General features: G+C 51.8%; 1 protein-coding gene across 1 annotated transcript in view; it reads left to right on the top strand.

Annotated features, from left to right (window-relative positions):
- The window catches only part of C2cd5 (C2 calcium dependent domain containing 5), a 70,172-nt gene extending 57,576 nt beyond the window's left edge, over nt 1-12,596 (top strand). The window contains exons 20-25 of the mRNA XM_042699478.1: nt 1-36; nt 1,389-1,475; nt 8,930-9,031; nt 11,432-11,652; nt 11,923-12,069; nt 12,495-12,596. The exon at nt 1-36 is cut by the window's left edge and continues 52 nt beyond it. Coding sequence (XP_042555412.1) covers nt 1-36; nt 1,389-1,475; nt 8,930-9,031; nt 11,432-11,652; nt 11,923-12,069; nt 12,495-12,596 — 695 coding nt within the window. The remainder of the gene's footprint in view (nt 37-1,388; nt 1,476-8,929; nt 9,032-11,431; nt 11,653-11,922; nt 12,070-12,494) is intronic.
- The last annotated feature ends 434 nt before the right edge of the window (nt 12,597-13,030 follow it).

Genomic DNA, 13,030 nt, shown 5'->3' with positions numbered 1-13,030 from the left:
CCACGAGCTTACACACGGAGAAGTCGCTTCAGAGAGGTGAGTCTGGGGCGGCCGCTGACGCACACTTGTCTACAGTGGACTTGCGCGTTAAATCAACGGGACAAGTGGGCATACTTCTGTTACCTGCTCCTTCTTGTAGGGGTGATCCAGATGGATTGAACCTGGCATTCAATTAATCAATTAAAATGTGGCACTTTCTTTTTTTCTTTTATGTCAGTCGTGGGGCTTGAACTCAGGGCTTGGGCACCGTCTCTGGCTGCTTTTTGTGTCTTGGTTTTTGTTTTTGGCTAAAGGCTCATGCTATGTCACTTGAGCCAAACTTCTACTCAGGATTTTTTGGTGTTTAATTAGCTATAAGAGTCTCACGGACTTTCCTGCTTGGGGTTGGCTTCTAATTATGGTCCTCAGATCTCAGCCTCCTGAATAGCTGGGACTGCAAGAGTGAGCCACCAGTGCCTGGCAGTCTAAGGGCTTCTATACCACGCTCTCTGAGGATATCGTAAAATCCCATGCCAACTCACCGACGTGGTCATGGAAATTGTTGTTAGGAAAATTCCCAACATATTCAAGAGATCCTTTGAGATGTCCCCGAATGCAGTACAATTTGGGAAATACCAATTTTACTCAATATACTCAAAAGAAAATGATTTGAAGCTGTTCTGAAGAAAACAAAACTTAAAAACAACAAAAGAGTTGGGCATATACTACTGGTTAAATTGGAAGGGACTTCTTGGCTTAATATTCCTGATTCACTTAAACATTTTAAAGTTGAGATTACATTCTTTTTTTTTTTTTTTTTTTTTTTTTTTTTGTCGGCCGTGGGGCTTGAACTCTGGGCCTGGGCGCTGTCCCTCAGCTCAAGGCGAGCGCTCTACCACTTGAGCTACAGCGCCACTTCCAGTTTTCTGGTGGTTTATTGGAGATAGGAGTCTCACGGTCTCTCCTGCCCGGGCTGGCTTTGAACCGCGATCCTCAGATCTCAGCCTCCTGAGTAGCTAGGATTACAGGCGTGAGCCACCAGCGTGCCCGGCCTACATTCTTTTTTTTTTATTTTAATTTTTTTTTTTTTTTTTGTCGGTCGTGGGGCTTGAACTCAGGGCCTGGGCGCTGTCCCTCAACTCCTCAGCTCAAGGCTAGCGCTCTACCACTTAAGCCACAGGGCCACTTGCATTTTTTTGGTGGTTTGTTGGAGATAAGAGTCGCACGGACTTTCCCGCCGGCGCTGGCTTTGAACCGCGATCCTCTAGATCTCAGCCTCCTGAGTCGCTGGGACGGCAGGTGGGAGCTCCTGGCATCCAGGGGCTGCTTTCTCACCGTTTGTTCGTTTTTTTCCCCCGTGTTAACAGTAGAGGGTCACTCACCGGTTGGCATCTTTCTCGGCTCCACAGGCTCTTCAGATAATGAAGAACTTTTGCAGTTCCCGCTGGAGTTGTGTTCAGATTCTCTTCCTTCCCATCCGTTCCCGGCAGTGAAAGGTTGGTGGAGTCACACCCTCCTCTTCCAGCCCCTCCCTCGTGTAATTTTCCAAGTTTATCACTGAGAGGAAGTTAAGTTCTTGCCTTGGTTTCTCTTCAGCATGGGCACCAGCAGGCGTGAAAGCAATCTGCCATGCGGCATTGCGTCCGCATACCTCAGATGTATGGGGGTTGTTTTCTTTGGGGAAATTTGGGGTTTTTCCAAGGTAATTGTACCATCGGGTGTTGGGGAAGTGTTTTCCAGCAATAATCTAAACCTTTCAAGAAGGTTTTTGATTTTTATAGACGTCCCCCAGATGTTTGTTTCTGTGTGGTGTTTGGGGTTTTGTTTTTGGGGGGTGGTTTTTGGATTGTGGGTCTTGAACGCTGTCCCTGAGCTCTTCAGCTCAAGGCTGGTGCTCTACTATTTGAGCCACAGCGCCGCTTCCGATTTTCTTTTGGTTCTTTAGAGATAAGAGTCTCCTGGCTCTTTTTTTGTGTGTGTGGGGAGGGAGAGAGTGTATGTTTGTGCTAGTACTGGAGTTTGGCTCAGGGCCTAGCTGCTGTCCCTGAGCTCTCTCACTCAAGCTGAATGCTCTAACACTTGAGCCACAGCTGCACCTCTGGCCTTTTGCTGGTTTATTGCAGATAAGAGTCTCACGGACTTTCCTCCCCCGGGCTGGCTTCGAACCTTGATCCTCAGATCTCAGCCTCCTGAGTAACTGGGATTAGAGACGTGAGCACCAGAGCTAGGCGAGCACCAGAGCTAGGCGCAGGGGTTTTTTCTCGAGCGTACAGATGGAAGGGGACGGGGCAGGTTATGGGACAACTCTAGGTTTGGTCTATTCTGTTTTTTTGTGTGTTCTTGCTAGGATCAAATACGTAGGTATTTATAAGACAGTCCCATTGTCAGATGTGAAGTAATTACCCCTTAATTTAATAGCAGTATATCTAGTCTGTATAGACTGGAGGAAGGTAGCAGGCAGGGGTTTTTTTTTGTTTCTTGTTTGTTTTAAAATTCTACTTCCCCTCTGATTTCAGGGTAATTTTCGTGGTAAAAAAATTTTTTTTTCCAAATGTCTGACACTTACCAGAACTCAGAAAGTGGAGTCTGTGGGTTTTTCCCTAAAGTTTTTAGTCTAAGAAACAATGCTTTTGTTATTTAAGAATCAAAGCAGCTATTCTAATTTGTATGGGATGCAATAGTAGTCCAACGATTATTTCTACTCGTTAATTGTTTTATCTGATACCAGCTTGTAGGTAAAGGGGAATCATTTTAAATTCACTTTGTTTATTTATCGGTAGGTTCTTTATCAGTCTGTGTGAGAAAATGCATTTTGTGTTGTCATTTAAAAGTGAAAAGACACCTTTGGGCATACTCTGGTTTTCCTAACCTGCCAACTTCAGCCATCTTTCCATTTTAGCAACCGGAATTCTAAATAAAGAATTAAGTAGAGCCGGGTGCTGGTGGCTCACGCCTGTCATCCCAGCTACTCAGGAGGCTGAGAACTGAGGATCACAGTTCAAAGCCAACCCAGGCAGGAAAGACTATGAAACTTTTATGTCCAATGAACCACCAAAAAAACAGAATTGGTCCTGTGGTTCAAAATGGTAGCGTGCTAGCCTTGAGCAAAAGAGAGTTCAAGGACAGCACCCAAGCCTAGAGTTCAAGTCCCACGACTAGGAGAAAAATAGAATTAAATAGAGAACAAAAGAAGAGCTAAACAGAGACTCTTGTAGAGCCTTAACTTCCTTAAAAGAATAGAGGGGGAAAAATCAACTTCAAAGGTAAGCTGAGTTCAGACGTCTGAATCAAATGTAATTTCTAGAACAGAAAACATGAACCTTGCAACTATAATAAAGATAGCTCCTTTATATAGAAACTTGTATTTATGCAGGATTACTTCCAAAGCACTATTTTGTTGTTGGAGAGGGGGTAGTTTGCTTTTTTGGTAGAACTGAGAATCGCATTTAGGGACCATTAACAAGAAACACAAGCAGGAAAGCACCCTAAAAATCCAACCCACAATGATATTTCTCAAGTTGGGCTCTTTACTGGCTGAAGTTTACTATTTGTTAATGATTACAGAGAATCTCAGATAATTTGCGTTGTCTATACTAATAGCTTTCAAAGGTAATTTATGACTAATGATTATATGTTTCTTAGTATAAAATGTTTTTGTTTGATTGTATTTCGGTACCAGTCCCGGGGCTTGAACTCAGGGCCTGGGCACCGTCCCTGAGCCATTTTGCTCCAGGCTGGAGCTCTACCACTTGAGCCACAGCTCCACTTCCGGTTTTCTGGTGGTTCCCTGGAGGTAAGAGTCTCACGGACTTTTCTACCTGGGCTGGCCTCAAACCACGATCCTCGGATCTCAGCCTCCTGAGTAGGATGACAGGCCCATGTCACCAGTGTCCACTTCATATGATATATTGTGAGCTAAAGAACAAGGTGAGAAACATTTGCGTGGGCTGAATCACAGTAAGACAGTTCCTCAGAATCTCTGTGGCTGTGGCGGACAGGCCCAGGTGGAGGGAAATGCGCCCAGCCTTGCCGTAGAGATGGTTTGAGAACTTGGGCTGATGGCTCAGTTTCCCCTGTGTAAAATGTTCCACGATTGAGCTTTCCTGACAGCCTTCAGAAGCGTGCAGTCCCTTAGGTCCTGTATTTCTTTGCTTATTCCCAAACGCCTGCGGCTTAGAGGAAAGCCAGAGCCGACTTATTTACCCAAATCAGAGACGCGAGTAGCCTTTCAGCGCGCTCCTCCGAGCCGTAGCAGAGGCGTGGGGAGCGGGCCCGGGGGGAGGGGAGAGGCCAGGTCTCTGGCCCCCCCAATCACAACAGTGTTCCTGCTGTGGTTTTCCTCATCATTTCTCAGTGTATTATTTGAAGGACCAGCTTCAAACATTTGAAACTTCTAGAATCAGATAATGCCACCGTCCCCATCCGCATCGCCATCCTCACCACTGCCACGTCTAATCGACCCCTGGCCCACGCGGAACGCACACTCGGTCCTCAGCCGCAGCGCGGTGCGTGCCCGGCGTGGCCGGGCGTGTCCAGAGGGCTCCTGCCACGGGAGTCCCCCATGCACACGAACCATCAGCCGGCCAGGGGTCCAGCCCTCGGCCAGAAATCCGTGTGCGGCTTTTTGGTGGTTCGTTGCAGATAAGAGTCTCATGGACTCTTCCTGCCCGGGCTGGCTTTGAACTGCCATCCTCTCAGGCCGGCCACTCCCCTGTTCAGACCTAGTGCAGCTGGCCCCGCCCCTCTGCTCTGATTGGCTGAGCTCAGGCTCAAAATCTGCTCGTGATTGGCTAGTTTGAATACAGTAAGATGTATTTACATAAACTAATTTTGAATTAAGATTAACAATTCACAAATCATGAAATATACCTGCATCCCTCTGCTATTTCTTCTTTCTTTCTTTCTTTCTTTCTTTCTTTTTTTCATTGTCATGGGTCTTGTACTCGGGGCCTGGGTGCTGTCCCTGAGCCCTTCAGCTCAAGGCAAGCGCTCTACCACTTGAGCCACAGCACCACTTCCAGTTTTCTGAGTGGTTTATTGGAGATAAGAGTCTCAAGGCCTTTCCTGCCCAGGCTGGCTTTGAACCAAGTGATCCTTAGATCTTAGCCTCCTGAGTAGCTAGGATGACAGGCGTGAGCCACCACCCCCGACCCCTCTGCTATTTCTTTTGGTGCAGACCTGGGACTTGAACTCAGAGCCTAAGTACCATCTCTTCGCTTTTTCTCTTAATGCTAGTTAGTACTCTACCACTTGAGCCACAACTCCACTTCTAGCTTTTTGGTGTTTAATTGGAAATAAGAGCCTCATGGACTTTCCTACCTGCTCTGGTTTGGAGCTACGATCCTCAGATCTCAGCCACCTGAGATTACAGGCGTGAGCCACCGGCACAGACTTAGTGCCAGAGCCTCATAATGTGAACGGAAAAGGCTGAATTGAAAGAAATGTGTAGGAATTTCAGTTTAGCAACGAGGAGAGAGCAGGAGAGAGAGGAAGGCGGGCTGGTCTAGTTGCCTTACAGATCTCATGATTTGTCAGGTTGGTTATACTGGGAGCCATTTTCTTAAGGCATTCTAAGAAGCTTGAAATTGAGTTTGCATCCACGTTCACGTTCATGACAAAAGCAGGATGTTTTGCTGTGAAAAGCTTTTATCCCCTTTGATAAAAGTACTTTTACAAAGTACTTAAAAGTACACAGTACTTTTAAGAACTAAGCTTTAGCAGTACTCAGTAGCTCCCGCCTGTCAGCCCAGCTACTCAGGAGGCTGAGATCTGAGGATCGCAGTTCAAAGCCAGCCTGGTCAAGAAAGCCCATGAGACTCTTACCTGCAGTGAACCACCAAAAAGCCAGAAGAGGAGCTGTGGCTCAAGTGGTAGAGCACCAGCCTTGAACGATAAAGCTCAGAGACAGCGCCCAGGCCCTGCGTTCAAGCCCCAGGACTGGCAACCAATACAAACAGAATGAAGCATAGAAAGAAAGGAAGGAAGGAAGGAAGAAAGAAAGAGAAAGAAAGAACTCCGCATAATAATTGGTTTAAGAATTCCATCTTTGACGTCTAGCTAAACCCTGAGTTACGTTTTTTTGGCACTGAGCATGCGTGAATGTCTTGAAGCAATGATGTTTCGTTCCGGGGTGGCCCAGCTCTGAATCGTCCATCCACGGTTAGTGTCTCCTGCCCGTCCTTGGCTGTGTTTGGATCTGTGATGTCACAGAGCACCGGGTCACCTTATGGTTGATTTGGCACTACCTTGCTCCTTACCTCAATAGATAGATAGACACACAGTGTGGATATTCCTTTGAAATTCAGGATGTTGAATGGCACTGCGTTCCAGCAGTTTCTTAAAAGGTGCCATCCGTGGCGGTGCGAGCAGAGCCGCTGGGGACGATGGTGAGGAGCTGGTGTGGTCTGGCGGTCCTGGGTCACGCGTGGCTGGGGCCGTGCCCACCACCAGCACGCACATCCGTTCATCCTGTCTGCACGCCAGCTCGTGTCTATTCATTTGTGCCCATCATTTCAAAATGGGTCATTAAGCCGGGCGCCGGAGCTCCCGCCTGTAATCCTCGCTATTTAGGAAGCTGAGATCTTTTTCTAACAAGAAACAAATGAAAACAAGCTGCTGAGTGCCAGTGGCTCACACCTGTATAATCGTAGCTGCTCAGGAGGCTGAGATCTGAGGATCAGGATTTGAAGCCAGTCTGGGCAGGAGTGTCTATGAGGTTCCTATCTCCAGTGAGCCAGCAAAAAGCCGAAAGTGGAGCTGTGGCTCACATGGTAAAGCACTAGCCGTTTGCCAAAAAGCTCAGGGACAGAGTCCCAGTCCGTGAGCTCAAGCCTCAGGACACACACACGCATACGCACACGCACACACACACACACAGCTTCCCTAATTTCCTTAAACTGACTGGCTGAAATTATTCTGCATGATTTTCCTGAGTTAATTCAACTCTGGCAACACTTTTTTTTCCCCTTTCAATTGTAAAACTTTTTGAGCTTTTCCACTCAGGTGGCTAGAGCTTGCATTAAAAATAGGTTATGATATTTTGATAGTATGCTTAATAGTATGCTTAAACTGGCCCTGTCTCTTAGGCATACATTACACAAGGACACAGAGCCAGGGGAAATCTTGAGTACTGTTTCTTTGAAGTTTCTGGAAAGCAGCAATTCTGCTTGTGGGATTTTTTTCCTTCTCCCTCTGGAGACCCCCGAAGTCTGCCACCAGGGGGCGCGAGCGATACAAACAGCACGGGCGGTGGTGAGCCAGGCCTTTAGGCCCAGAAGCCGCTCCCGGTCACTGTCAAGCTTCTTGTTGTTATTATTATTGCCGTTGTTGTTGTTATTAATCCTCCTCAGTTGTGCCCTGCTTGTGTTTCACGTCGCACGCTCTCGCCAGCGCCCAGACCCTTTGCTCTGCGACTGTGTCAGTGGACTTGCACATTGGCTGTTATTCAACTGACGTTTGTTACATCTCTAGACTTGCTTGTGACTGGTTTCTGAAACGCCTTTGGCATTATCTGAAGCATGCTACTATCGTACATCTTCACTGGCAGTATTGGCAGTGTGTGGGACAGACAGACTGGACCAGTTTTTATGGAACCTAACTACTCGGATTCAGGTTGCTGGCACAGTGAAGCCAGCCTTACCGCTGGTCCTCCAGCTAGTGGAAGACGCTAAGACAGGGGAGCAGAGATGCAGGCTGGTACTCTTGGCTCATTAGAACACGTGCAGAGAGCAAGCGCTCACTCAGGTAGACCAGATGTCCAAACAGCTGAGTTTCTTTCACTGACCACCTATTCATCAAAAGCGGTGAAGAGCCAGTGGACAGGCCATAGGAAGGAGCCGGAGCAGGGGGTAGACTGTCCTGGAGTGGGAGGGACTAATATTAAATAGTTCCTTTAAAGTTTTCTTCATTTCTAAAAAATATAAAATGAAACCCTTCAGCATGGTTATGATTATTTAACTCAACAAGATCCAAGTCATTGTTTGGGACTTCAGCCGCTGGTGGCTCACACCTGTCACTGTAGCTACTCAGGAGGCTGAGATCTGAAGATTCGAAGCCACATCCAGGCAGGAAAATCCAGCGAACCAGCAAAAGGCCAGACGGGAGCTGTGGCTCAAGTGGCAGAGCTCCAGCCTCGAGTGGAAAGGCCTAGGGAAAAGTTTTTGCTGTGAAACTAAACTTCAGGGTGGGATGCCCGTCACCTCTCTTGACTTCCATGGGAGAGAAGTTGCAGTACTTTTATTTTTGATCAGAAAGCAACGCTCAAAGAGGAGATAACGAGAACCAAGTGAATGAAAAGCAGGAAGCTAGGTAGCGTGGCTCACGCCTGTAATCCCAACCCCTCAGGAAGCCAAGATCTTAAGGATCCCACTGCAAAGCCAATTAAGGCTGGACCGTTCCCTGAGATTCTTACCACCAGCTAAAAGCCACCAAAAAGCCAGAGGTGGAGCTGTGGCTCAAATGGTAGAGCATCAGCCTTGGGCATGACAGCTCAATAGCAGTTGGAGACCCTGAGTTCAAGCTCCAGTTCTGGCACACGCACGCACGCGCGCACACACACACACACACACACACACGAATGGAAAACGAGGTAAGCCCAACTGGGGTTCTTTTGTTGATATTTTTCTGGGACCCTCTCCCCCCACCCCATCCCCAGAGACCACGACCACAGCCACACCACACCCCCCAAACAAACCAACCCGACCCAGCCAATCAAGAACTTGGTTTTGGACAACTCAGGGTCTAACGCTGAACCCTTCGCACCTCTTCCCTCAATTGAACAGGGTCATCCTTTTTTCTGTTGTTTTTTCTTTAATTTTTTTTTTGGTGGTTTTCTTTTTTTTAAGTCACAGTTAAATGACAGCGTTGGAAAGCGGTGTTCTGAGCAGTAAGAGACGTCATCCATGTTTTTTTCCTTTGTTTTTCTTTTTGTTTCTTTTGTGTGTGTCCCCAGCCACGTCCGTAGATTACAGTTCCTTTGCAGACAGATGCGGCGGCTGGATAGAGCTCATTAAACTGAAAGCTCAGAGCATAAGGCGCGGATCAATGAAGACAAGTAGGCGGCTGCTTCCACCCCGCCCCGGGGATCTCAGAGGCTTATCTTGGTTTCCCGTGGTGAAAGCTAGACCCGATTGCTGTCTTGCCATTCACTTTGCGACACTGCAGGCAGGCGCTGGCACGCGAGGCTGTAGCCATGCTATGGGGTCACTTACGGAGCTACCGAAGGAAGGGCCTGCCAGCTAGGAAAGCGTCTTGAACATTTTCTGTTTGTGGTGGTTGTGGTTTGTAAAGCGAGTCTGGAAAAGAATGGCCGTCCAGATCTAATCCTTCTACGTATTGGAGAGAGGTTTCTGGAGCCCGGCTCTAGACATTGGGCAAGCGTGTTCCGCAGGAGTGAAGAGAGTTCAGAGACTCCCACGCTCCCGCGCTTCTCTGCACCGGCGGCCCTTGGGTCTGGGGTCCGTGTTTTGCAGGGAGCCATAGTGAAGGAAGGAGTTTTAGAATCCATGGAAAGGGAAGGAGCCGGCCACATCTGGTCCTGAATCTTCCCAGACCAGTTTAATGGCTGGTGGATCTTGGGCAACTCATTTAATTTCTCTTGAGTTTCACTGTCCAAATGAATGCTTTTAATTCAAATGATAACTACATTTCAGGGTTATGATGCAAATTAGATATATGTGTAGATAGATATATAGATGGATGGATAGACAGACATAGACGGATAGACGGATGGATGGATAGATTGATAGACAAGTTAGATGTGGGTGTAGATATAGATAGGTGGATCGATAGATAAGTGGATGGATATTGATAGATAGGTAGAGATGGATGGATGGATGGATGGGTAGATAGGTAGATGGACAGACAGATAGATGGGTAGGTGGATGGATAGATAGCTGGCTAGATGGATAGTACATGGATGGATGGATAAGAGACAGATGGGTGGATAGATAAATGGGATGGATGATAGAGGATAGATGGATGGATGGGTGAGTGGGTGGATGGATGGATGGTAGATCGATGGATGGGTGGGTGGATGGATAGTTGGATGGTCAGTGGGTGGGTAGATGGATGGTCAGTGGGTGGATGGATGGTGGGTGAATGGATGGATGGTTGGATGGATGATGGATGGATAGATGGTGGACGGATGGTGGGTGAGTGGATGGATGGATGGATAGATGGTGGGTGGGTGGATGGATGGATGGGTGAATGGATGGTAGATGGATGGTGGATGGATGGATGGATGGATGATGGATGGGTGGAGGGTGGGTGGATGGATGGATGGTGGATGGATGGATGATGGATGGATGGGTGAATGGATGGTAGATGGATGATGGATGGATGATGGATGGATGGTGGGTGGATGGACAGTGGGTGGGTGGACAGTGGGTGGGTGGGTGGATGGATGGGTGATGGGTGGATGGATGATGGGTGGATGGATGGATTGGTGGGTAGATGGATGGTGGATGGATGGGTGGATGGGTGATGGGTGGATGGATGGATTGGTGGGTAGATGGATGGTGGATGGATGGGTAGATGGATGATGGGTGGATAGATGGATAGGTGGGTGGATAGGTGGAGGATGGATGGATAGGTGGGTGGATGGATGGATGGATGGATGATGGATGGATAGGTAGGTGGGTGGATGGATGGATGGATGGATGATGGATGGATGGATGGGTGGGTGGATGGATGATGGATGGATGGATGGATAGGTGGGTGGTTGGATGGATGATGGGTAGATGGATGGTGGGTGGATGGATGATGGATGGGTGGATAGATGGATGATGGATGGATAGGTGGGTGTTTGGATGGATGGATGGTGGATGGATGGGTGGATGATGGATGAATGGAGGGATGGATGGATGATGGATGGATGGATGGATGGATAGATGGATGATGGATGGGTGGATGGATGGATGGATGGATAGGTGGGTGGTTGGATGGATGATGGATGGGTGGATAGATGGATGATGGATGGATAGGTGGGTGTTTGGATGGATGGATGGGTGGATGATGGATGAATGGAGGGATGGATGGATGGATAGATGGATGATGGATGGGTGGATGGATGATGGATAGATGGATGGATGGATGGATGGATGGATGGATGGATGGATGGATGGATGGATGATGGATGGATGGATGGATGGCTGCTGTCTGTGCTGCATTGGTGGAAGGGGCCGCAGGCCTCCACGTGACTGGTTTGCGGACAGCTTCCCGACGGCCGGGCGGGGTGGGTGCTTGCAGCCGCGCGTGTCTTTTGTCGGGTTCCACTGCACCGACCTTTTCTTTTGCAGGAATGCCATTTCCTCCCACACAGACTTGCGCCCCGCCTCGCTCCTGTCTGTCTGTCTGTCTGTCTGGCATGGTGCATGCGTCCTCCTGTGGGCCCTAGCTTGGCGGGCGGCCGCGATCGCCCGCGCCCCACGCTCTGCCCTCTCTCCCCGCGCAGCCGCCGCCCTGGACAAGGCCAGCGCCGCCGGGGGCGAGGGCGCCGCCCGGGCCCGCCCCGCGCCGCCCGGCCCCGCCGCGCCCGGCGGCCCCGGCGGGCCGGGCTCCAGCGTCGGCGTGGTGCGGATGACGCCGCTCTCCTTCATCCCCGGAGCCAGGATCACCAAGTACCTGGGCATCATCAACATGTTCTTCATCCGCGAGACCACGTCCCTGCGCGAGGTGACCGCCCGCCCCCTCCTTCCTCCTCCTCCCTCCCCCCCACCCTCCTCCCTCCCTCCCTCCCCCACCCTCCCCCACCCTCCTCCCTCCCTCCCTCCCTCCCTCCCTCATTGACGTTTGACGTTGGGCGGGGCTTGGCTCCCTGCGTGGGCACCCCCTGTGGGCGGGGCCCGGTGACGTCCTGCCCGGTGGGCGGGCCCGGGGAGGTCGCGCCGCGGTGGGCGGGGCGCGGGGCGGGGCGCCGCGATGACGTGTGGCGTGCGTCCGCAGGAGGGCGGCGTCAGCGGCTTCCTGCACGCCTTCATCGCCGAGGTCTTCGCCATGGTGCGCGCGCACGTGGCGGCGCTGGGCGGCAACGCCGTGGTCTCCTACATCATGAAGCAGTGCGTGTTCATGGAGAACCCCAACAAGAACCAGGTGAGCCCCGAACCCCGCCCGCGGGAGGCGAGCCCCGAACCCCGCCCCGAACCCCGCCCGCGGGAAGCGAGCCCCGAACCCCGCCCCGAACCCCGCCCGCCCGCGGGAAGCGAGCCCCGAACCCCGCCCCGAACCCCGCCCCGAACCCCGCCCCGAACCCCGCCCCGCCCGCGGGAGGTGAGCCCCGAACCCCGCCCCGAACCCCGCCCCGAACCCCGCCCCGAACCCCGCCCCGAACCCCGCCCCGAACCCCGCCCCGAACCCCGCCCGCCCGCGGGAGGTGAGCCCCGAACCCCGCCCGCCCGCGGGAGGTGAGCCCCGAACCCCGCCCGCGGGAGGTGAGCCCCGAACCCCGCCCCGAACCCCGCCCGCGGGAAGCGAGCCCCGAACCCCGCCCCGAACCCCGCCGGCCCGCCCGCCCGCAGGCGCAGTGTCTCATCAATGTGAGCGGCGACGCCGTGGTGTTCCTCCGAGAAGCGGACGCGGAGGCGCCGGGCGGCGGCGGCGGGGCCGAGGGCACGACCTGAGCCCCGCGCCCGCGCCCGCGCCCGCGCCTGCGCAGAGCTCCCGCCCCGTGACCCGCCGAAAGCAGCCGGGCCGCTCTGTGTGTGTCGTTGGTGCGCATGCGCGCGCTGGGCCTGGGCGCGAACTCTGGGCTCCCGGCAGCTTGTTGCTGGTCAATGGGAGGAGACGGTTTCAAGGATCCCCGGGCCGGGCCGGCGGGAGCCGTGATCCTCGGGTCTCGGCCCCAGGCCCGGCTGCCGCGGGTCCGTGAGCGGCGTGGGGTTTGCCTGCGTGCGCGTGTGTGCGCATGCGCGCGTGGTGGGGGCCGCGTGGCAGGTGAGGAACCTGGGGAGAACTGCCCGAAGGTGCTGCGTCTTCTACAAAGAACTTAAAACCCGACGACCTCCCAGTCCCGCACAGCTCTCACCGAAAGCGCGAGTCCCAGAGACGGGGGAGC

The sequence above is a fragment of the Dipodomys spectabilis genome, unplaced genomic scaffold, assembly GCF_019054845.1.
Source record: "Dipodomys spectabilis isolate Male_0828 unplaced genomic scaffold, ASM1905484v1 ptg000252l, whole genome shotgun sequence".
In the NCBI taxonomy this organism is placed as follows: Eukaryota; Metazoa; Chordata; class Mammalia; order Rodentia; family Heteromyidae; genus Dipodomys; species Dipodomys spectabilis.
This window is presented reverse-complemented; position numbering and strand designations above follow the sequence as displayed.